Source organism: Rhinoderma darwinii, chromosome 5 (assembly GCF_050947455.1).
Source record: "Rhinoderma darwinii isolate aRhiDar2 chromosome 5, aRhiDar2.hap1, whole genome shotgun sequence".
Taxonomy (NCBI): Eukaryota; Metazoa; Chordata; class Amphibia; order Anura; family Rhinodermatidae; genus Rhinoderma; species Rhinoderma darwinii.
The window spans coordinates 242,830,836-242,856,453 of NC_134691.1; the positions used below are offsets into that span (position 1 = coordinate 242,830,836).

Below are 25,618 nucleotides of genomic sequence, written 5' to 3' on the forward strand. Positions count from 1 at the left end.
AATAGTGGCGATCGGTCTCTTCACTTCCTCTCCCTGACATTACATCCTGCCGCTCCCGCCCTGAACGCCTCTGTTGGCGATAGCGAGGCGTTCAGACCGGTTGTGAGAAAGAGAGAGAGAAGAAAAGTAAAAAAAAAGTCTAAAAAACAACTTTTTTCGGCATCCCACCTCTCCCATCCACTACCCATTCCTGTACCCTTCATCCTTGTGTTCCCCCCACGTTTTTGGTCAGTGATCACCTATCACTGACCACTTCTCCGTCTTCAGGACCAATTTCTTGGTCCCTGGGGATTATTTTTTTTTCTTTTATTTTCTTTATAAAAAACATATAACACAAAAAAATATATAAAAATGTAAAGAAACAAAACCGTTAATTTAGACAATTTAACTGGTTAGTTTAGTATTAGGGTTAGTTAGTGTCAGGGAACCGTCAAAAAGCGTAGTTAAGTATAGCGTCATGGAATTTAGCATCAGGAATCCGTCACCGTAGTTAGATCTAGCGTTAGGGGTCCATCACCGTAGTTAGGTTTAGTGTTAGGGAAGCTCGGAATAATCTAGTTAGGTTTAGTGTCAGGGAATAGTTGCCGTAGTTAGATTTAGTCTCAGGGAAGTTCAAATAAAATCTAGTTAGGTTTAGTGTTAGGAACCCTCGCCCTTGTTAGGTTTAATCTCAGGGAAGCCCACTCGTTCTATAAAAACACGATTTTTTTGGGCTGGTTTAGGTAGCAGCCTATTGTTCCTAGTTAGGGAAGTAATCAAACATGTCACAACGAACATTTAGTGCCGAAGAGGCATATTCATTTCTTGCCTCCGACACAGAGTCGTCGGATGGTGAGACTGTTTTATTTATCCACCTCCTCATCCAGCGATGAAGAAGAGGAACCCCCTTACATAGTTACATAGTTACATAGTTAGTACGGTTGAAAAAAGACACATGTCCATCAAGTTCAACCAAGGGATGGGAAAGGGGAAGTGGGATGGGAAAGGGGAAGTAAAAAATTTCTACACATAGCAGTTAATATTTTTTTGTTCTAGGAAATTATCTAAGCCTTTTTTAAAGCCATCTACTGTCCCTGCTGTGACCAGCTCCTGCGGTAGGCTATTCCATAGATTCACAGTTCTCACAGTAAAGAAGGCTTGTCGCCTCTGCAGGTTGAACCTTTTTTTCTCCAGACGGAGGGAGTGCCCCCTTGTTTTTTGAGGGGGTTTTACATGGAACAGGATTTCACCATATTTTTTGTATGCGCCATTCATATATTTATATAAGTTAATCATGTCCCCCCTTAGTCGTCTTTTCTCAAGGCTAAAAAGGTTTAGTTCTTTTAATCTTTCCTCATAACTTAGATTCTCCATGCCCCTTATTAGCTTCGTTGCTCTTCTTTGTATTTTTTCCAACTCTAGGGCATCCTTTCTATGAACTGGAGCCCAGAACTGAACTGCATATTCTAGATGAGGCCTCACTAATGCTTTGTAAAGTGGTAATATTACATCCCTGTCCCGCGAGTCCATGCCTCTTTTGATACACGACAATATTTTGCTGGCCTTTGAAGCAGCTGATTGACACTGCATGCTGAAATTTAGTTTATAATTTACAAGTACACCCAGATCCTTCTCAACAATTGACTCCCCCAGTATAGCTCCCCCTAGGACATATGATGCTTGCAGGTTTTTCGTACCCAGATGCATAACTTTACATTTATCTACATTAAACTTCATCTGCCAAGTGGACGCCCAAACACTTAGTTTGTTTAAATCTGCCTGCAATTCACAAACATCTTCCATAGTCTGAACTATATTGCATAGCTTGGTGTCATCTGCAAAAATAGAAATAGTGCTATTAATCCCATCCTCTATATCATTAATAAATAAGTTGAATAATAGTGGTCCCAGCACTGAACCCTGGGGTACACCACTTATAACTGGGGACCATTCAGAGTAGGAATCATTGACCACAACTCTCTGGATACGGTCCTTGAGCCAATTCTCAATCCAATTACAAACTATACTTTCTAAACCTATAGTCCTTAATTTACCCATTAGATGTCTATGAGGGACAGTGTCAAATGCCTTTGCAAAGTCCAAAAACACTATATCCACAGCGGCCCCTCTGTCTAGGCTTCTGCTTACCTCTTCATAAAAACAAATCAGGTTGGTTTGACAACTTCTGTCCTTTGTAAAACCATGCTGGCTGTCACTTATAATACTATTTATTGTCACATAATTCTGTATATAGTCCCTCAATAGCCCCTCAAACATTTTCCCCACAATTGATGTTAAGCTTACTGGTCTATAATTACCCGGCGAAGACCTAGAGCCCTTTTTGAAAATAGGCACCACATTTGCCCTGCGCCAGTCCCTTGGCACTATACCACTCATGAGAGACTCTCTAAATATTATGAAGAGGGGGACAGAAATAACTGAACTAAGCTCTTTAAGAACTCTAGGGTGTAACCCATCTGGTCCCGGGGCCTTGTGTACATTTATTTTATTTAATTTAGCTTGGACCATATCTACATTCATCCAATTCAGTATATCAACTGATATATTAACAGCACTGGCACCGGCTACATCAGCTGCTCCTTCTTCTGTTGTATATACAGAGCGGAAGAACCCATTTAGTAACACTGCCTTCTCTTGATCCCCTGTGACCAACTCCCCATTACCACTATCTAAGGGTCCTACATGTTCAGACCTTGGCTTTTTTGCATTTATATGCTTGAAGAATTTTTTAGGATTTGTTTTACTATCCTTGGCCACCTGCCTTTCATTTTGTATTTTTGCTGATTTTATTACATTTTTACAGATTTTATTAAGCTCTTTATATTTTACAAAGGCTACAGCTGTACCCTCAGATTTGTATTTTTTAAATGCCCTTTTTTTGTCATGTATTGCCCCTTTCACAGAAGGTGTAAGCCATGTGGGGTTTAATTTTAGTCGTTTATACTTGTTACCTGTAGGAATACATTTTGCACTATAATAACTCAAAGTAGATGTGAAAATCTCCCATTTATCATTTGTCCCATTATTTGACATTAGTTCTTCCCAGTCTATATCCTGAATTGCCGCCCTCATCCTGGGGAAATTGGCTTTCTTAAAATTAAATGTTTTTGCCCTCCCAGCCTGCGTTTGTTTTTTACAGTATAGGTAAAATATAACTATATTATGATCACTGTTACCAAGGTTTTCACGAACATTGACATTCCCAACAAGCTCTGCATTATTAGAAATGACCAGATCCAACAGAGCTTCACCTCTAGTCGGGTCTTCCACAAACTGGCACATAAAATTTTCCTGCAACAGGTTGAGGAAATGTCTCCCCTTTGCAGTTGAAGCCGAACCATGACACCAATTAATATCCCGATAATTAAAATCTCCCATTATCACAACAGTACCCGCCTGTGCAGCCCGCTCCATTTGTTTATATATTTGACCTTCTATCTCTTCAGTTATATTGGGGGGTCTATAGATTACACCAAAAGTAATTTTTTCAGTGTTTACTTCCCTTTGTAATTCCACCCACAAGGTTTCAACCTCCTCACAGTCTTCACCCTCTAATGTCTCATTTACACTCACCTTCATATCGCTTCTCACATACAGACATACACCACCACCTTTCCTATTTGCCCTGTCTTTCCGAAACAGTGTAAAACCCTGTAGATTTACAGCCCAGTCATGTGAAGAGTCCAGCCATGTTTCAGCAACACCAACTATATCTATATTTTCTTCCAGTATCAAGGCCTCCAGCTCCCCCATTTTGCTTGCTAGACTTCTGGCATTTGTGAACATACACTTTAACTTGCCTTTAAATGTTTCACTTTCACTATCCGAAATGTGATTATTTGACATTTGGGCCTTTTTATTTTCACTGCTGTTTTGTAACAAAAGGATCTCCTTATCTTGTTGGCTAGTCCTCTCCCCACCGTCTGTTTCTCCCCCCACCAATATAGTCTGACCCCTCTCTAACCTAACTACCCCTTTATTTCCTACATTGGCCTCCCTCCTCAGCCCTAGTTTAAACACTCCGCCACCCCAGCTAGAATTCTCTCCCCCAGCACAGCGGACCCCCTTCCATTTAGGTGCAAATCATCTGCAGAATACAGTTTGTACCCCAATGAAAAGTCAGCCCAGTGCTCTAGGAACCCAAATCCTTCTCCTCTACACCAAGACTTAAGCCATGCATTTAACTCCCTGAGCTCCCGCTGTCTTTCCTGTGTTGCGCATGGCACAGGCAGTATTCCTGAGAATACAACCTTGGAGGTCCTTCCCTTCAGCTTGTAGCCTAGTTCTTTAAAATTATTCTTAAGGCTCCTCCACCTACCATTTATTCTGTCGTTGGTACCGACATGGACCACAACAGCTGGATCATCACCAGCCCCTCCCAGCAATTTGTCCACCCGTTCCACCACATGCCGAACCCTGGCACCAGGGAGACAGCAAACCATTCGGTTGAGGCGGTCTTGGCGACAAATTATTCTATCCGTCTTCCTGATTATAGAATCCCCTACAACTATCAATTGTCTTGGCTTACCTGAATTACCATCCCACCGACTACTAGATGGGCTGTTCTCCCTAGGAGACACCCCAGGACCACCACCTCAGTTGAAGCCCCCGAGCGAGATAACCCCGCCGCAGTTCAAGCCCCCGAGCAAAGTGACCCTATTTGGACCCCCACACCAGACATTTATGAGCCCCAAATCCCAGAGTACACGGGCAGTTCAGGGATAAAATTTAATACGGCAGGGCTCAGTGAAATGGACTTTTTCAAGTTCTTCTTCACTGCTGACTTTATAGATCTTATGATCTCCCAGACGAATTTATATGCCCAACAGTATATTACTAAGAACCCCACATCATTTTATGCCCAATCCCACAGGTGGACCCCAGTAGATGCAGCAGAGTTGGGCAAGTTCTGGGGACTTCACTTGAACATGGGTCTTCTGAAAAAGCCATCCATTAGGACCTACTGGAGCACGGACATCTTATACCACACCGCGATGTACCGTATGGCCATGTCCAGGATGCGTTATGAGGCAATACTTCGCTTCTTACAGTATACGGATAATGAGCAGTGCCCATCCCGAGATGACCACAGTTTTGACCGTTTGTACAAACTGAGACCCCTATTAGACCATTTCAGTGCCCGGTTTGCCCAAGCATACACCCCCGAGAAGTGTATTTCTATTGATGAGTCCCTGGTACATTTTAAAGGGAGGGTTCAATTCTGCCAGTACCTGCCGAGCAAGAGGGCAAGGTATGGCGTGAAGATGTATAAGCTGTGCGACAGTGCATCAGGGTATACCTACAAATTTAGGATATATAAAAGGGAAGGACAGCAGTATTCAGCCCCCAGAATGCCCCCCCCCCTTACTGGGAATTAATGCAAAAATTGTGTGGGATTTGGTGCACCCACTGCTGTACCAGGGTTACCACCTCTACCTGGATAATTTTTATACCAGCGTCCCGCTCTTCAAGTGCCTCGCTTCCAGAAGTACTGTGGCATGTGGCACTGCTAGAAAAAATCTGAGCGGCCTCCCTAAGACTCTGCTTGGTCAAACAATCAGAAGGGGTGAGAGCAGGGCACATTCTAGCAGCAACATATTGTGTGTCAAGTACAAGGACAAGAGAGATGTCCTTGTATTGACAACAATACATGGCCACACCAGTACCCGTGTACCTGTACGAGGTACCAGTACAGAGACCCCCAAACCAGACTGCATCCTGGACTACAATAGATACATGGGAGGGGTGGACTTGTCAGATCAAGTCCTGAAACCCTACAGCGCCAAGTGGAAAACGAGGGTCTGGTATAAGAAGCTGGTCGTGCACATCATACAGATGGCATTGTACAATGCGTACGTGCTACGTCAATGTGGAAGGCCAGAGGGGAACTTTCCTGGAATTTCAAGAGGTAGTTATCAAGAACCTAATCTTTAGGGACCAAGAAGGGGGGGCACCCAGTACTTCTGGAAGCGAGGCCACACGCATCATACCAGGGCAACACTTTCCAGGAGAAGTTTCCCAAACTGGCAAGAAGGGAAAAAGTCTGCTCAAAGAGGGGGATAAGGAAGGACACCACATACCAATGTGACACGTGTCCCGAAAAACCAGGACTCTGTATGAAAGATTGTTTTCGAATTTATCATACGTCCCTTCATTTTTCATTTACCCTGATGCACTCCGCACAGCATATCCCCCTCATCTTTCCCTTCTGAGCCCTGCCGTGTGCCCAGGCAGCTGATAACAGCCAAATGTAGGGTATTGCCATACCCGGGAGAACCCACATTACAGCTTATGGGGTGTATATCTCCGGTGGCACATGCTGGGCACACTATATCGGACACTGACATGGCATATATATATAGAAAATTTCAAATCTCACTCTGCACCATCTGCTGCACATTATCTTTTACACAGTACCTGTGGGGTCAAAATGCTCACTACACCTCTAGATGAATGTCTTAAGGAGTGTAGTTTTTAAAATGGGGTCACTTCTCGGGGGTTTCAACTGTACTGGTACCTCAGGGGCTTCTGCATACATGACTTAGCACCAGAAAAGCTTCAGTAGGTCAAATGGTGGTCCTTTCCTTCTGAGCCCTGCCATGGGCCCAAACGGCAGTTTATCACCACAAATGGGGTATTGCCGCACCAAGGACAAATTGGGCAACAAAATGGGGTATTTTGTTCCCTGTGAAAATAAGAAATTTTGATCAAAAATGACATCTTATTGGAAAAAATTTCATTTTTTTAATTCCACAGCCAAATTCAAATAGGTACTGTGAAAAAACTGTGCGCTCAAAATGATAACAACAACCATAAATGAATTCCTTGAGGGGTTTAGTTTCCAAAATGGGGTCACTATTGGGGGACTCTACTGTTTTGGCACCTCAACACCTCTTCAAACCTGGCATACTGCCTAAAATATATTCTAATAAAAGAGGCCTCAAAATGCACTAGGTGCTTCTTTGCTTCTAGGGCTTGTGTTTTAGTCCACGAGAACACTAGAGCCACATGTGGGACATTTCTAAAAACGGCAGAATCTGGACAATACACATTTAGTAGTATTTCTCTGGTAAAACTTTCTGTGTTACAGAAAAAAATTGAATAACACTGAAATTCAGCAAGAAAAATTACATTTGCAAATTTCACCTCCACTTTGCTTTAATTCCTGTGAAATGCCTGAAGGGTTAAAAAACTTTCTAAATGCTGTTTTGAATACTTTGAGGGGTCTAGTTTTTAAAATGGGGTGTTTTATGGGGGTTTCTAATACATAGGCCCCTCAAAGCCACTTCAGAACTGAAGAGGTACCTTTAAAAAAAAGGCATTTGAAATTTTCTTAAAAATATGAGAAATTGCTGTTTATGTTCTAAGCCTTTTAACGTCCAAGAAAAATAAAAGAATGTTCGAAAAACAATGCAAATCTAAAGCAGACATATGTGAAATGTGAACTAGCAACTATTTTGGGTAGTATAACTGTCTGTTTTAAAAACAGATGCATTTAAATTCTGAAAAATGCTATTTTTTCAACATTTTCTATACATTTTGCAATTTTTCACGAATAAACACTGAGTAGATCAACCAAATTTTACCATGAACATGAAGCCCAATGTGTCACGAGAAAACAATCTCAGAATTGCTTGGATAGGTTTAAGCCTTCCGACGTTATTACCACATGAAGTGAAATATTTCAGATTTCAAAAATGGGCTCTGAGCCTTAAGGCCCAAATTAGGCTGCGTCCTTAAGGGGTTAATGTATGGTTCTGGGCCTTGGTGTCTGAATTTGTGTGTTTCTATAGAGGCTGGAAATGGCTGCAGAAGTGATGGGCAAAGATGTTTCATCAGGCAGAAGTTGCAATAATGGTCTGCGTCATATGGAGAAGAAAAGAAAACTACTCCAATCAGTGAAGAAATCACTTGTGAGTCACTGGATCTATAGGGGATCTGTCCCCTTTCCTGACATGTCTGTTGTAGGAAATCCTTGTATTGCACATATCTTTGTGTACCCAGGACTAATAGACAAATGTGTGTTACCATTCCCATTTTCAAGAGGAAGTGTCAATGAACAGTGTTCTACTATCAGTGATGGTTGGAGACTGTTCGTATGTAGGGACACAGCCCTTTGACAAGGTGGAATCATAACAACCATTTGTCAATGTTCGCACAAAAAGGTGGGGTTCACTATAGACACGGCAGAGCGGCGGTGGGGAACGGGGCCCCATGTTTGCGTAACAGCCCAGAGCCTATGGTCTACTTAATCCGCCACTGTATGGCACCCGAAAACCATTCCAGCTAAATTTGAGCTCCAAATGGTGCTGCTTCACTTTTGAGCCCTGCAATGTGTCAAAACAGCAGTTTACGACCACTTATGGGGTATTGCCATAATCGGGAGAAATTTATTTTCAGATGTGGGGTGCTTTTTCTCCTTTATTCCTTTAAAAAATTGAAAATTTCTAAGTTTTAATCGGAAAAAATTTAGCTTTTCAATTTCATGGCCTAATTCCTCTAAATTCCCTAAGAATTCTAAGAATTCCCTACCTTTTTGGGGGTCAATGTGCGTGTCCGAATAAAGGGCTTGATAATACGTACGCAGAATAGTGTTAATTTTTTTAGGATCCGCTGTAGGGATTCCGTCGGCGTCTCTAAGGGATACAATGTGTGATGGTGAATACCTCCCCCTCGCCAGGCGTGCTAATAATTTGCCCGCTTTGTTGCCAAAGCGCATAAGGTCAGCATCAAATTGAGACCGATAAATGCTTTCTCTTTTATCTAGCCATTGATCAAATTGTCGCTTGGCTGCACTCCATGCCTCCCCCAGAGACGCCGACGGATGTTGTAAAAATGGCGTATATGCACACCTTAAACTGCTCGCTTGCCGTCTTGTACCCCTCAGTGGTCTTACGTTTCAGATTGGCCATAAATTGTATAATTTTCCCGCGAATTACCGCTTTTGCTGTACACCAATAGAACGATGGGTCCGTACGGTGTGACGCATTATCCCCTTCAAATTCGTCCGTCGCCAGAAATGAGGGAAACTTCCATATAAAATCCATTCCCTTAGCTACTGTGTCAGCCAGAGTAATGGTAATCGGGCAGTGGTCAGAGATGACAAGATCTTCTATCGTCGCGTCGCGCAATCTGCGGGAACAAGCTTCGTTCACCAGTAAGTAATCAATACGCGACCACGATTGATGCACGTGCGAAAAACGAGTATACTCCCTAGCATCAGGATGTAAACTCCTCCAGGCATCTGCCAGGGCAGTGTGTCTTAAAAAATCCGGCAAGATCCTATCCCTCCATTTCTGTGAAGTAGCCCCTACACTTCTATCTTCCCTAGAGGACCTTACAGTATTAAGGTCTCCCCCTAATATCAATAATTTAGTGCGATCCTGCTGGAGTTGGGCTTCCAATTGGTCAAAAAAACCTGCGCTGGCCGCATTTGGCCCATAGACATTATGGATACTAACAGCTTCCCCTGCATGTTCCACCACTAGATGGACCCAACGCCCCTCATCATAACGTTCCTGGGACACCAATGTGAAAGCAAAATTTTTATGTATCAATATTAGAACTCCCGCCTTGCCATCTCTTGCCGGCGAGCCAAAAACGTGGCCCACCCAGAATTTTTGTAAATATTTAAATTCTAACTCGGTAAGGTGAGTTTCCTGTAACAGGGCTACATCTGGATGCAATCTCTTCATATGTCGCAAGAGTTTGGTCCGTTTCTGTGGGGATCTAAGCCCCTTAACATTCCATGAGACTATTTTCATGTTATTGGACTATGTCTAAGATGAGCTAAGGTGTCAAAAAGCCGTGATCGGTTCGGGGAGTCGGATCCATCTTTCCCTAATCGCCATGTATAAACATAAAAAACATGGCCAGAACACGGCCTATCAAACAAAGCTAAACTCCAACTCAAAGCCAACAGACCTTGTTGAAAAGGAATATAAAAAACGCCTGTGCCAAGGGCGGTCACCCCCCTAGTACACATTGGCATAGGAAACTTCATTTTTTTCTGTTGTGCACTAACACGTCCCTCCCTCCCCGACCTGCGTAGCCGAGATTACAAATCACTTATCGTGATCAAGCTGCACCAGCCCTTCGCCAACCAACCATTTCTTGCAGCCGATACTCGGTCTTCTATCAAAGGGTCACGCCCTTCAGCTGTCGCTCATATTACCACGTGCCATATTGACCTGAACACTGCTTCACTTCAACGTTGCCCCAAACAGCTACCCAAATAAACCCCTTCAGGAGAGAACCGACCTTGTGGAACTCTCAGAGTATCCCACCAGTGAGCGTGCTTATAACTTAGAACAGGCCCTAACTCTGATTCCAACCCCCTGCAATGTGAATACAGCATTATATCAGTATGCATACATTTTGATCTGAGGACATTTGACAACAGACTAAAATGCTGTAGTAACAAACAATCATATGCAATCATCAAGCATTATCTGCAATAACTGGCAACTTATCTGCTCAAGATCGGATCGGAACCTGCAAGTGGTCTACAGCGTCCTCAGAACCCTCTCTCTAAGACATAAAGGTCCTATAAAAACTTCGCTCTTCAATCAGGAGACGTGGACCTGGTGCGGCCCCTTGACCGTCTCTGCGGCTTCGGAGAATCCCCTCTGTTCCTGGACCTTCCTCCGCGTTCTCTTCCGGGCGTGGGTAGTAAAGCTTCTGCCCAGGTCCTCTCCATATCCAAGCGACTCCTTCCGACTTCTCTCGGCATGCGACGTGGGCTGTGTTCTGGATTGCGTTGCTCCTCGTGCGGGGAGCGGCTTCCACATAGCTCTGCCCGCGCGTCCTCCGCCTCTTTTGCTGTATTGAATGTCGTGAGTGAATGCAATCGCGGGTCTCCAATGGGGTGTCATGGCAGCCGGGGGCCTGATAAAAGCCCCCAGGTCTGCCCTGGACATATGCCTGTTAGGACGCGCCGTAGGCACGTCCTAATAGATTGCCTGTCAGATTTACACTGACAGGCAATAATGCTCTGGTATACGAAGTATACCAGAGCATTATAGCAGCGATCGGAAGATCGCACAGTAAAGTCCCCTAGTGGGACTAATAAAATAAGTCATCAAAGTGAAATAAAGATTATTAATAAAAAGTACAGTAAAAAAATAAATAAAACCATTTTTTTCCATAAAAAGTGGTTTTATTTAGTAAAAGTGTAAAAAAAAAAAAAAAAAAGTACACACATGTGGTATCGCCGCGACCGTAATGACTCCATTAATAAAGTTAATATGTAATTTAAACCGCAAAGTGAACACCGTAAAAAAAAAACGCAAAAAACCATGGCGAAATTGCAATTTTTTTCCATTGCCCCCCAAAAGAGTCATAATAAAAATAAATCAATAAGTCCCATGCACCCCAAAACAGTACCATTCAAAACTATGTCTCGTCCCGCAGAAAACAAGCCCAAAAAATCACTACATTGATGGAAAAATAAAAAAATTACAGCTCTTGGAAAGCGACGATGCAAAAACAAATAATTTTAGTTCAAAAGAGTTTTTATTGTGCAAAAGTCGTAAAACATAAAAAAACCTCTACATATGTGGTATCGCCGTAATCGTACCGACCCATAGAATAAAGGTAACATGTTATTTACGTCGCATAGTGAATGGCGTCAATTTAAAAACGCATAGAACAATGGCGGAATTTCAGTTTTTTTTTATAATCCCCCCCAAAAAGGTTAATAAAAGTTAATATAAAAATTAGATGTACCCAAAAATGGTGCTATTAAAAAGCACAACTAATCCCGCAAAAAACAAGTCCTTATACAGCTATGTAGACGAAAAAATAAAAAAGTTATAGCTCTTTGAATGCGACTATAGAAAAACGAATAAAATAGCTTGGTCATTAGGGCCTAAAATGGGCTGATCACTAAGGGGTTAAAAATACAAGCAGCGATCTGATTGGTTGTTATGGCTTAGATGACCTGATCCATTTTAAACCAATGAAAAATCGGGTTTCAAACAAACTTTAGAAAATATATAATAGATGTTTTATATTCCAGTTATGTATCGTTATACACCAGTTGCAGGTATTTTATGTGTATATTATATACCATGGTTGTGTTCAGATGGCACTGGTTTCTTTGGGTGCTCGAGGTAGGGTCCCAACCCGGGTATAGGTTAAGAATTTGTACTCGGCACACCTTGCTTGTGTTACAAAAATATATATTTTTATTATGGATGCCAGAGGCTGCATGTGCGACGTCGACGTTTCGGTCGATAAGACCTTCGTCGGGCACTGAGCCGTGCTGGGGACTGGATCGGTGCAAAATATAATACGTATGTAGCGCTGCTATAGTGAGTACTGGGCGGCTTACCGCTCTAGATGGGCGCACACAAGCAAGGTGTGCCGAGTACAAATTCTTAACCTGTATTATATACCAGTTATTCTATATTTCACTTATGTTATATACGTCATCACCTTATATATTTTTTTCATTCTTAATAAAATGAGTTTTTGCAGTCCTGTCACTGTATTTCTGGTCTCTACGGGTGGTGCGGCCACATGCTGGGAGTTGTAGTTTCACACGATACAGACTTGTCTATTTAACAGATGAGCAACTCTGCACATGAGGTACTACAACCCTCAGCATGCCCTCAGTGAGAGGATACATAGAGGACTACTGCACTCGGGGTAACCACTACTCCTTCTAGTAATTCTTTCCTCCGGGATTCACTGTCCAGATCGGCAGTGGAGGGAGACGCGGAGCCCCCGCTGTACCTCAAACTCCACACATAATGTGACCCCAAAACTGAAGCGGCGGCTGCTTACTCGACTCCTGTGGGGACGCGACAGCGCGGGAAACTGGGGACGTCACGGGACACATTTGGCACGCACGAGAAACGGCTGCAGGACGGAGCTGAGGCAGCTGCACACAATGATGGAGGGCAGAGCCTGGGAACAAAGGTGTCCGGTACAAATTCAATGCGTTCTCAAGTCTGACGGGATTATTCAGACGTAGCGGTCGTGGCGTTTTGCTGCGATTTTGCGACATATGAATGGGATAGCTACAGTTCTGTACATCTTAAAAAGAGTTTCTACAACAGCTGTGTTTTATATAAGAACACGTTATACAGAGGTCACTGACATCGCTGTGTGAACTGGTTATAAATGACCAGTGATAGGGATTAGTCCTTACTGCAGGTCCCAGAAGTCATCGAATGATGTACGTTACAGCTAATTATGGGCTGCCACGTCATCATAGGGCGGAGCCTGTCAGTGCAATCCGTTACCTGGGGAATACGTGTCCAATCAAAAATAGCTTTTCCCTGATTTTAAACCAATGAACAATCGGGCTTCAAACAAACTTTTGAAAATATATATAAGATATGGTGTATTGCCGTAATCGGGAGAAATTGCTTTTCAAATGTTTGGGTGTTTTTTGTCCTTTATGCCTTGTAAAAATTTAAAATTTCTATGTTTTATTGGGAAAAAAAATAGATTTCAATTTTCACAGCCTCATTACACTAAATTTGGCAAAAAACCTGTGTGATCGAAATACTCACTATACCCCTTGATAAATTCCTTGAGCTGTGTAATTTGCCAAATGGTTTATTTTTGGGAGTGTTTCCTCCGTTTTGGCCCTACAAGACCTCTTCAAACCTGACATGGTGCTTAAAATATCTTCTAATAAAAAGAAGGCCCCAAAATCCTCTAGGTGCTCTTTTGCTTCTAAGGACTGTCTTTAAGTCCATAAGCACACTAAGGCCACATGTGGGATATTTCTAAAATCTGCAGAATCTTGCCAATAAATATTAACTTGCAATTCTCTGGTAATAAGCCTCTGTGTTACATTAAAACAAGGATTAAATATGAATTTCTGCAAAAAATTTTTGTCAATTTCACCCCTAATTTGCTTTAATTCTTGTGAAATGCCTAAAGGGTTAAGAAACTTTCTGAATGCTGTTTTGAATACTTTGAGGGGTACAGTTTTTAAAATGGGGTGATTTATGGGGGTTTGTATTGTATGGGCCCCTCAAAGCCACTTCACAACTGAACTGGTCCCTGAAAAAATAGCCTTTTGACATTTTCTTGAATATGTGAGAAATTGCTGCTAAAGTTCTAAGCCTTGTAACATCCTAAAAAAAAAGAAAAGAACGTTTAAAAAAACCAAATGCCAACAGAAAGTAGTCATAAGGAATATGTGAAATAGTAACTATTTTGTGTGGTATTACTATCTGTTTTACAAGTGGATACATTTAAATTTAGAAAAGCTCAAATTTTCTCAAAGTTTGGTGTTTTTCAACAAATAAATACTGAATTTATCGACCAAATTTTGTCACGAACATAAAGTACAATATGTCACGAGAAAAGTTATTACCACAAAGTGACAGATGTAAAATTTGAAAAAAAATCGGCTTCGTCTTTCTTCTTCAAATGGCAATTTTAACCTATTCCCGCAAATGGGCGTGACTGGACGTTCTGTTTGAAAGTGCATTCCCGCAATAGGGCGTACAGTCACACCCTGTAGATGAAATGGGCACAAGAGCTGTACTCTCTTCATCTTCAGCGGGTGTCAGCTGTAATACACAGCTGACATCCTGCTGTAACGGCGGCAATCGCAGTTACCAGTGATCGCCGCTGAATAATCATTTAAACGTGGCAGTCGATAGTGACTGCCACATTTAAGCGTTTGACAGGGCAGGGGGCTCTCCCTGCGCCCATTGCCCCCCCTCCCGCAAGTGATTGCGGGTTCCGATGGTTGCTATAGCAACCAGGAAGCCTAGCAACAGCTTCCTGGTCAGCCAGGTATGGAAGCCTATTAGGTCCTGCCTTGCCTAATAGGCTAAATGTCAGATGTAGAATGCCAGTTACAATGCACTGCACTACATGTGTATTGTACTGGGAATCATAAGATCAGGTCTTCATGTCCTCAAGTAAGGCTGTGTTCATAACAGCGTTGTCTTTCTGTTGAGGGGTTCTGTTGGAGGTTTCCGTCGGGGGAACCCCTCAATGGAAAGGCAAATGTAAACCTTAGCTTCCGTTTGCATCACCATTGATCAGTTGACTGCGCTATTAATTTTGTCAAAAACAACGGAACACTGTCACAACGGTGACAACCGTTAGCAAAGTTTCTGTCACCATTGAGATCAATGGTGATTCAAATGGAAGCTAAGGTTTCTGTTTGCCTTTCCATTCAGGAGTTCCCCCGACGGAAACCTAAGATGGAACCCCACAAAGCAAACAACGCTGATGTGAACAGGCTCGAACTGTAAAAAAAAATAGTAAAAAGAAATGTTTAAGAAAAAGAACTAAATAACAATTTTAAGTAATAAAAACAATAATCGCTCTGTTTCCCTGATCAAGTCCTTTATAATTGGAAAAAAATGAAAAAATTACAAAAATTATACATAATGGGTAACGCCGCGTTCAGAGCAGCCTGAACTATAAAATTATCATGTCATTTTTACTGCACTGTGAACACCAAAAAAGTAAGTAAAAAAACAACGACAGCATTTCTTTTTTTGGTCATCTTGTCACAAATTTTTTTTAATAAAAAGTGATAAAGTCGCAAGTACCCCAAAATTGTTTGTTACGCAAAAAACAAGCCCTCCCACATCGATATGAACTGAAAAATAAAAAAGTTATGGCTGTCAGGAAATTGTGACACTAAAACATGATTTTTTTTAGTAGTAAAACGTAAAAAAAAAAAAAAGATATAAATTTGGTATCGCTGTAATCGTATCAACCCATAGAATAAAGTTAACATGTTGTTTATACTGCACGGTGAACACTCTAAAAATGAATAATGAATCATCAAAAGTGTGCTAGAATTGCTGTTTTTTGCTTTCCTCGTCTCCCAAAAAATTTAATAAATAGTGATAAAAAAAAAGGAACGAATAAAAATTATAGCTCGTTCCACAAAAAACAAGCCCTCACACAGCTCCGTCAATGGAAAAATAAAACGTTATGCCTCTCAAAACGCAATGATGCTAAATTATGGCCCTGACTAATTTTTAGGTCCAGTAGTTTATCACTAAAAACCCGTCATTAATTGCTAGACCCCACAGGTGAACCCAGAGGATGCGGCGGAGATGAGGACACTTAGGAGCCTTGTGCTGCTTATAGGAAGAAGTCAAAGATCAGGCAATACGTGAGTGCAGCTATTTTGTGTAATACCCAAAAAACCTGGCCTATGCATAAAGGATTGGTTCAAAGCGTACCACACCGATCCAAGGCTTATTAATAATATTATTAATGTACCTGTTAAGGATCTGCCAGGCACAGCTTCTGTATCCACGCCCATAGGTAATCCGTCTGCACCTGCTTCTATGTCTGTGAGACTGACTCCATCTTCCACCACTCAGGATGGCAGGCTTAGGAGTGGGAGAGCCTATCACAGCCTGGCCCGACGGAGCTAGCTCCCGCCCTCTGTCTATTTATACCTGCCTTTCCTGTTCCTCCTTGCTTGTGATTCTTCTCGTGTGGTTTCCTGGCCCTGCTGCAGCTTCTTGTACCATTGTCCTTGCTTCATACTGACCCTGGCTTACTGACTACTCTTCTGCTCAGCGTTTGGTACCTCGTACACTCCTGGTTTGACTCGGCTTGTTCACTACTCTCCTGCTCTACGTTTGGCACCTCGTACTCTCCTGGTTTGACTCGGCTCGTTTACTACTCTTGTTGCTCACGGTGTTGCCGTGGGCAACTGCCCCGTTTCCCTTTGTTCTGTGTTTCCTTGTCTGGTTGTCTGTCGTGCACTTATTGTGTGTAGGGACCGTCGTCCAGTTGTACCCCGTCGCCTAGGGCGGGTCGTTGCAAGTAGGCAGGGACTGAGTGGGGGGTAGATTAAGGCTCACTTGTCTGTTTCCCTATCCCTGTCATTACAGTACCCCACTGTTACATCATCCTATTAAAAAACACCAGTAAAACCCCAAACAACACTGCTACCAAGCAAAATCTGCGCTCTAAAAGCAAAATGGCGGTCTTTCTGAGCCGGACAGTGTGCCCAAACAGAATTTTATGACCACATATGGGGTATTACTGTACTCTGGAGAACCCGCTTTACAATTTATGGGGTGGTTGTCTCCAGTAGTACAACCTGGGCACAACATATTGGGCACTGAAATGGCATATCTGCAAAAAATTACAATTTTCTATCTGCAACATGTATTGTGTACTAATTTTTGCAAAACACTTCTGGGGTCAAAATGCTCATTACACTTCTAGATGAATTCCTTGAGGGATGTAATTTCCAAAATGGGGTAATTTTTTAGGGGTTTCCACTGTACTGGTGCCTTCGCTCAATGCAACTTTGTGTCCAAAATCGAATCTTGTAAAATCTCCACTCCAAAAACCAAATTTTGCTCCTTCCCTTTAGAGCCTCCCTGTGTGTCCAAATAGCAGTTTACGACCACATATGGGGTATTTCCTTACTTGCGTGACTAATTTTTGGGTGTCTTTTCTCCTGTATTCCTTGTAAAAATGGAAAATGTTGAGCTAAAACAACATATATTATTGGAAAAAAAATTAGATTTAAATCTGTATGGCCCAATTCTAAAAAAAAAAACTCTGCGGGGGTCAAAATATTAACTACAACCCTAATTTAATTCTTTGAGGGGTATAGTCTCAGAAATGGGGTCACTTCTGAGGAATTTGTGCTGTACTGATACCTCAGTAAGCTTTGCACATTTGACATAGCGCCCAGAAACCAATTCAGCAAAATTTGTGCTCAAAAAGCCAAATGGCGCTCCTTCCCTTCTGAGTCCTGCCGTGTGTCCAAACAGCAGTTTGCGATCACATATGGGGTATTGCTGTACTTGGGAGAAAATGCTTTACAAACATTAATGTGCTTTTCTGCTATAGTCCTTGCAAAAATGCAAAATTCTGAGCTAGAACTACATCTTATTGGAAAAAAAAATTATTTTATTTTTATTTTCACGTCACAATTCTAATAAATTCAGCAAAAATCTGTGGGGTCAAAATGCTCACTACACCCCTAGATTAATTCCTCAAGGGGTGTAGTTTACCAAATGGAGTCCCCTTTCAGGGGTTTTTACTGTACTAGTACCTCAGGGGCTCTGTAAATGCAACATGGCACCCAGGAATCAATCCAGAAAATCTGCGCTTCAAATGCCAAATGGTGCTCCTTCCCCTCTGAGCCCTTCCACGTATCCAAACAGCAGTTTATGACCAGATATGGGGTATTTCCCTACTCTAAAGAAGTTCCTTTAAATATGTTAGGGTGCTTTTTCACCTTTATTTGATGAGAAAATAAAAAATGTTGAGCTAAAGCTTCGTCTTAGTGGAAGAAAATTAAATTTTTAATTTTCACTGTCCAATTCTAGTAAAATCTATGGAACACCTGTGGGGTCAAAATGCTCACTACATGCCTCGATGAATTCCTTGTGGGTTGTAGTTTTCAAAATGGGGTATTTTTTTTGAGGTGTTTCTTTTGTTTTGGCACCACAGGACCTCTTCTAACAAGACATTGTGCCTAAAATATAAGCTAATAAAAAAAGAAGGCCCCAAAGTTCACTAGGTGCTCCTTTTCTCCTGAGGCCTGTGTTTCAGTCCAGTAGCACACTAGGGCCACATATGGGATATTTCTAACAACTGCAGAATCAGGGCAATAAATATTGAGTTGAATTTCTCTGGTAAAAACACAGGAAAAAAAATAGGTACATAAAGTACAATTTGTCACGAGAAAACACTCTCCGAATCGCTTGGCTAGGTGAAAGCATTCCAAAGTTATTACCAGATTAAGTGACACGTCAGATTTTAAAAATGGGGCTCTGTCATTTAGTCCAAAAGTGGCTGCGGCCGGAAGGGGTTAAAGAACATAATTCTTATATTACAATGAGCTATCATAAAAATATTAACCTCTTAGCAACCCAGTATACCATTACAATGAAAAGAGGTCTTAAAATTTGTACTAAACCAGCGTTGGCTTAGACATTTGATGTAAATTAAGTTTGTAGTAATTCCTTTATATTTGTTTTAACCCCTTAAAGAGGCTCTGTCACCAGATTTTGCAACCCCTATCTGCTATTGCAGCAGATCGGCGCTGCAATGTAGATTACAGTAACGTTTTTATTTTTAAAAAACGAGCATTTTTGGCCAAGTTATGACCATTTTTGTAGTTATGCAAATGAGGCTTGCAAAAGTCAAAGTGGGTGTGTTTAAAAGTAAAAGTCCAAGTGGGCGTGTATTATGTGCGTATATCGGGGCGTTTTTAATACTTTTACTAGCTGGGCGCTCTGATGAGAAGTATCATCCACTTCTCTTCAGAACGCCCAGCTTCTGCCTGATCACTGCTGTAACGTCACTCACAGGTCCTGCATCGTGTCAGACGAGCGAGGACACATCGGCACCTGAGGCTACAGTTGATTCTGCAGCAGCATCAGCGTTTGCAGGTAAGTAGCTACATTGACTTACCTGCTAACGCCGAGGCTGCTGCAGAATCAACTGAAGCCTCTGGTGCCGATGTGTCCGACACGATGCAGGACCTGTGAGTGACGTCACAGATCTGCACTGCCAGAAGCTGGGCGTTCTGAAGAGAAGTGGATGATACTTCTCATCAGAGCGCTCAGCTAGTAAAAGTATTAAAAACGCCCCGATGTACGCACCTAATACACGCCCACTTGGACTTTTACTTTTAAACACACCCACTTGGACTTTTGCAAGCCTCATTTGCATAACTACAAAAATGGTCATAACTTGGCCAAAAATGCTCGTTTTTTAAAAATAAAAACGTTACTGTAATCTACATTGCAGCGCCTATCTGCTGCAATAGCAGATAGGGGTTGGAAAATCTGGTGACAGAGCCTCTTTAAAGAGGCTCTGTCACCAGATTATACACTACCGTTCAAAAGTTTAGGGTCACTTAGAAATTTCCTTATTTTTGCAAGAAAAGTACTGTTTTTTTCAATGAAGATAACATTAAATTAATCAGAAATACACTCTATACATTGTTAATGTGCTAAATGACTATTCTAGCTGCAAACGTCTGGTTTTTAATGCAATATCTACATAGGTGTATAGAGGCCCATTTCCAGCAACCATCACTCCAGTGTTCTAATGGTACATTGTGTTTGCTAACTGTGTTAGAAGGCTAATGGATGATTAGAAAACACTTGAAAACCCTTGTGCAATTATGTTAGCACCGCTGTAAACAGTTTTGCTGTTTAGAGGAGCTATAAAACTGACCTTCCTTTGAGCTAGTTGAGAATCTGGAGTATTACATTTGTGGATTCGATTAAACTCTCAAAATGGCTAGAAAAAGAGAGCTTTCATGTGAAACTCGACAGTCTATTCTTGTTCTTAGAAATTAAGGCTATTCCATGCGAGAAATTGACAAGAAACTGAAGATTTCCTACAACGGTGTGTACTACTCGCTTCAGAGAACAGCACAAACAGGCTCTAACCAAAGTAGAAAGAGTAGTGGGAGGCCCCGCTGCACAACTGAGCAACAAGACAAGTACATTAGAGTCTCTAGTTTGAGAAATAGACGCCTCACAGGTCCTCAACTGGCAGCTTCATTAAATAGTACCTGCAAAACGCCAGTGTCAACGTCTACAGTGAAGAGGCGACTCCGGGATGCTGGTCTTCAGGGCAGAGTGGCAAAGAAAAAGCCATATCTGAGACTGGCTAATAAAAGGAAAAGATTAACATGGGCAAAACCACACAGACATTGGACAGAGGAAGATTGGAAAAAAGTGTTATGGACAGACAAATCGAAGTTTGAGGTGTTTGGATCACACAGAAGAACATTTGTGAGACGAAGAACAACTGAAAAGATGCTGAAAGAGTGCCTGACGCCATCTGTCAAGCATGGTGGAGGTAATGTGATGGTCTGGGGTTGCTTTGGTGCTGGTAAAGTGGGAGATTTGTACAAGGTAAAAGGGATTTTGAATAAGGAAGGCTATCACTCCATTTTGCAACGCCATGCCATACCCTGTGGACAGCGCTTGATTGGAGCCAATTTCATCCTACAACAGGACAATGACCCAAAGCACACCTCCAAATTATGCAAGAACTATTTAGGGAAGAAGCAGGCAGCTGGTATTCTATCTGTAATGGAGTGGCCAGCGCAGTCACTAGATCTCAACCCCATAGAGCTGTTGTGGGAGCAGCTTGACCGTATGGTACGCAAGAAGTGCCCATCAAGCCAATCCAACTTGTGGGAGGGGCTTCTGGAAGCATGGGGTGAAATTTCTCCCGATTACCTCAGCAAATTAACAGCTAGAATGCCAAAGGTCTGCAATGCTGTAATTGCTGCAAATGGAGCATTCTTTGATGAAAGCAAAGTTTGAAGGAGAAAATTATTATTTTAAATAAAAATCCTTATTTCTAACCTTGTCAATGTCTTGACTATATTTTCTAGTCATTTTGCAACTCATTTGATAAATATAAGTGTGAGTTTTCATGGAAAACACAAAATTGTCTGGGTGACCCCAAACTTTTGAACGGTAGTGTAAGTGCCCTATCTCCTACATAATCTGATCGGCGCTGTAATGTAGATAACAGCAGTGGTTTTTATTTTGAAAAACAATAATTTTTTAGCAAGTTATGAGCAATTTTAGATTTAGTTTCTTAAAGACCATGTTTTTACTTTTGACCAAGTCGGTGTTGTAAAGAAGTGTATGAGGCTGACCAATCAGTGACCAATCAGCCTCATATATTTCTCATTGTTCCAGCCCAGCATGATCCACAGCACAGTGAGATTGTGCAGTGAAAGAAACTGGGCTGGAACAATGAGAACTGTATGACGCTGATTGGTCACTGATTGGTCAGCCTCATACACTTCTTTACAACACCCACTTGGTCAAAAGTAAAAACACGCCCAGTTGGTCTTCAAGTTATGAGCAATTTTAGATTTAGTTTCTTACTCAAAAATTATCGTTTTTCAAAATAAAAACCACTGCTGTTATCTACATTACAGCGCCTATCAGATTATGTAGGAGATAGGGCATTTATAATCTGGTGACAGAGCCTCTTTAATACTGTTGATATTTGGACTTACGTTTGGTGATCTTAAATATGTGCATTTTTATCAGCAATAATAATTTCTAATCTTAGCTTTAATTTTTGCTAGAAGAAATGATATGATTCGAAGGCTTTCCTACTTAAAGGGAACCGGTCACCAGCATTTCACCTATTAAACCAGCAATACCTGGTGGTAGTGGGTGAAAAATAATTTTTATGCAACCTATAATTATCTTCTAAGTAGGCTCTGTACCTTTTTAATAGTTTTTTAGTGTTTCCACACCATATGCTAATGGCATAAAATAGTTATATCTTCGTTTGAAAAGAGTCATATCTTCATTCCTCAAGCCTTTCCGAGTTAACCCCTCCTCCTTAATTTTGATTGACTGTTCCTCATCTCCCCCCAACACACACGAAATCCTGCGCTTGCGCATCGATGTCCTGTTCTGGTGCTTGCGCACAACAGGACACCATAGTGGCGCATGCGCAGTAACTAGGTTTGAGGCCCAGATGAAGCGGGGAAGGGTGTCGGACCATACATGACGGGTGCATGTGCGCTATCTCAGACGAGATTTTGGTAATCAGGGCAGGCCAGATTTTGGCGGTGGGTGGACATAAGAAGAGGAACGAATGAGACTGCCAGATTATCCCCATAAAAGGCGCAAAATGTTTTATGACCGTTATTTACGGTGGAAGCAAGAGTTTTGGATAACTTCAGTGAACTTTTGACTGCAGCGGCCAGCGAGGGGTGATTAGAGTTCAATAGGTGAAATGCTGGCGACAGGTTCCCTTTAAATAGCACCCCTAAACTCTGCATCCCATGTCCTAACTGCTGGTAAGCATCTGTAAGATGTGTATATATATGCCACAGTCTTATGACACTGAAATCAAGCATGCATGTTTATGTATGTCAGGAGAGATCTCTTTTGAACCCCTGTGTGTTCGACTGCTATCTAATATGCTAGAATTATGCTAGAATATATGCTAGAATTCTTCATGGTGTCCTCCATATCCACTTCTTACAAACTTCAAATCAGCCCTTCCCCCATTGCTCTGCCTGCAATAGAAGATAAGGCATTCCTTACTACGTCCCCTTGACTAAGCTCCATTCTCTCAGCCATCGGAAAATGGAAGAGATTATGGAGAGGTTTTTTTTCCAGCAAGATTTCAATGAGAAGATTGTTTTGTACACAGTTCAACCCACATGTGACTGCTTCCTTTTTATTTAGGCATTTTACAATGAGACCAGCTTAACAATCATAATGTCATAAGACGATCTGAACTATGTTTTTGCAATATTTTTCAACAAAAGGTCAAGCACGTCTTGATGGAGCGATCTGTTCCTACACAGAAGAAGAGAAAATGCAATACTTAAATGCAGCATATGAGGCTGGGATAAGAAACATTGAGATGGAGTCATCAGTATTTGCAGCAATGTGCAAAATAAGTGGTCTTCGAGGTAAGATTTATTTAACAAAATGATTATAATTATCAAGTTAATATTGTAGAACATTTTTCACATACAACAACAGTATTATACTGTCCCCCTGCCTTAGAGAGAACAATTTAAAATGTTTTATCTAGTAGCTAGAAAAAAACTATTCATAGTAAAAAATATTATAGCAAAAAGAAAAAAAACGCGGAAAATCTGACATATTCATATGGTTTACGTAGTGAATAGTTTGGCTTCCTTATTACACTGTATGTTATTTAATATGTTACTATACCCCAATATTAGCTTACATATACTGTATACTCCTCAGCATTAAAATTGCAATACCAAGAAGGAAACGTTGTAGAAATCACAGGATTGATAGACATGTTAATGATGTGTAAATGATAAAAAAAAAATGGAAACAAAATATTCCAAACATCTTGATTTATTCAGTATTGAGTATTAGCGCCATGCGCAGAAATACACACACTTACATGCCTTGGCATGCCATCAATGAGGTTATTAATGGTTGTCTGAGCAATGTTATTGTAAAAACTGGCAGGTATGTGGACCCACTGGGCTACTCCGCCATAACGACGCAGCTGCTGATCAGCAGAGTCTGTGGGAATCAGTAATGATAAAGTACCTGGAAAGTCAGAAAGTGGTATAAGCCAGACAGTCAGGGGGAAGCAGACCTGTGCAGGATAATGAAGTTTGGCTAGGACGCTGGACTGGAATAGTGCAGTCGTCTTGAACACTGGACTTGGCTAGGACGCCGGACTGGAGTAGTGCATTCGTCTTGTACACTGGACTTGGATAGGACACTGGACTGGAATAGTGCAGTAATCTCGGACAATGGACTTGGCGCGGGTACCAGACACAGATAATGAAGTCGTCCCGGGTACTATATTTGGCACGGGCACCGGATACAGATGGTGAAGTCGTCTCGGACACTTGACATAGGCACTAGAACTAGACACAAATACTGGATACGGGATTCAGGATCCAGATAAAGAACCATTTCCAAGACAAACATAGGAAAGACACCACATTGCTCATGCAAAGTGGAAATGGGCAGAGTCCTTCTTAAAGTCCTGGGTGTGCTGGGAATGGACAAGGACTAAAATGCTGGTGCATGTGCATGCCCTTTAAGACTTGGGATGAGCGTGCACACCACAAGAATAACAGCAGGGGGAGAGAGCAGTGTGTGCCGTTGGTTCTGAGGGAGGAGACACCGGCAAGTCCTGAGAAGCCTCCGGTCATGGCTTACGGTAAGCTGGGAATTCCGGTGGTCAGCAACCGCAGGCATTACAGTACCCCCCCCCCTGCATCTTAGTTCCATAGTATAGGAGGAACTTTCTGATGAGAGCTGGAGCATCCACATTTTGTTCAGGCTCCCAAGATCTCTCCTCAGGACAAAACCCCTTCCAGTCCACCAGGTAGAAGATCCTCCCTCCTACCTTCTTGTAGTCCAGGATCTCTTTTACCTCAAATACATCAGAAGAATCACAGGGAGCAACTGCAGAACCAGGGGATTTGTATAAAATCGGCTCAGGACCACAGGCCTTAGGAGCGATCTTTTCATGCGATCAAATGCCTGCAGGATCGCAGACTTAGTTTGCTGCCAGATGTGAATTAGGCTTCCAAAAGAAGTGATTATTATATGAGAATTCGGCCCATGGCAGAAGATGTACCCAATTGCTGTGTTGAACTGATACAAAACGACTAAGATCGTTTTCAAGTACTTGGTTAATTCCCTCAACTTGAGTGTTAGATTGTAGGTGAGAAGCAGAGGAAAATTCCAATGTCACATCTAAAAGTTTACATACGTAGTGCTCTCCAGAATTTTAAATGTAATTGTAAATTGTACACCCCGATCAGACACGAATATGGAGGGGGAGTCCATGCAGACAAAAGATATGCTGAACAAACAAATTTGCCAGACAAGGAGCTGAGGGGAAGCCAGTCAGAAGGATGAAATGTGCTATTTTTAAGAAAGTGGTCCACTAGGAGCCAAACAGTGGTATATCCAGCAGGAGGGGGAAGATCCATTATAAAATTAATGCCAATATATTGCCAGGGGCCATCAAAGACAGGCAGAGGTTGTAGCAGGCGTGCAGGCTTCGAGTGTGTAGCCTTGATTGGGAACAGTTGGTGGATGAAGAGACATAGACACAATGATAAATAAAGTCCCGAGTCTTTCAGACACCAGGGTGCCCAGCCAACTTGGAATTATGACCC

At 41.9% G+C, this 25,618-nt stretch overlaps 1 protein-coding gene across 3 annotated transcripts in view; it reads left to right on the forward strand.

Annotated features, from left to right (window-relative positions):
- UPP1 (uridine phosphorylase 1) overlaps nt 1-25,618 on the forward strand; it is a 209,764-nt gene that overhangs the window by 150,089 nt on the left and 34,057 nt on the right. For all 3 annotated transcript variants that reach the window (XM_075828559.1, XM_075828557.1, XM_075828558.1), the window contains exon 7: nt 23,255-23,401. In XM_075828559.1, the coding sequence (XP_075684674.1) occupies nt 23,255-23,401 (147 nt within the window). The remainder of the gene's footprint in view (nt 1-23,254; nt 23,402-25,618) is intronic.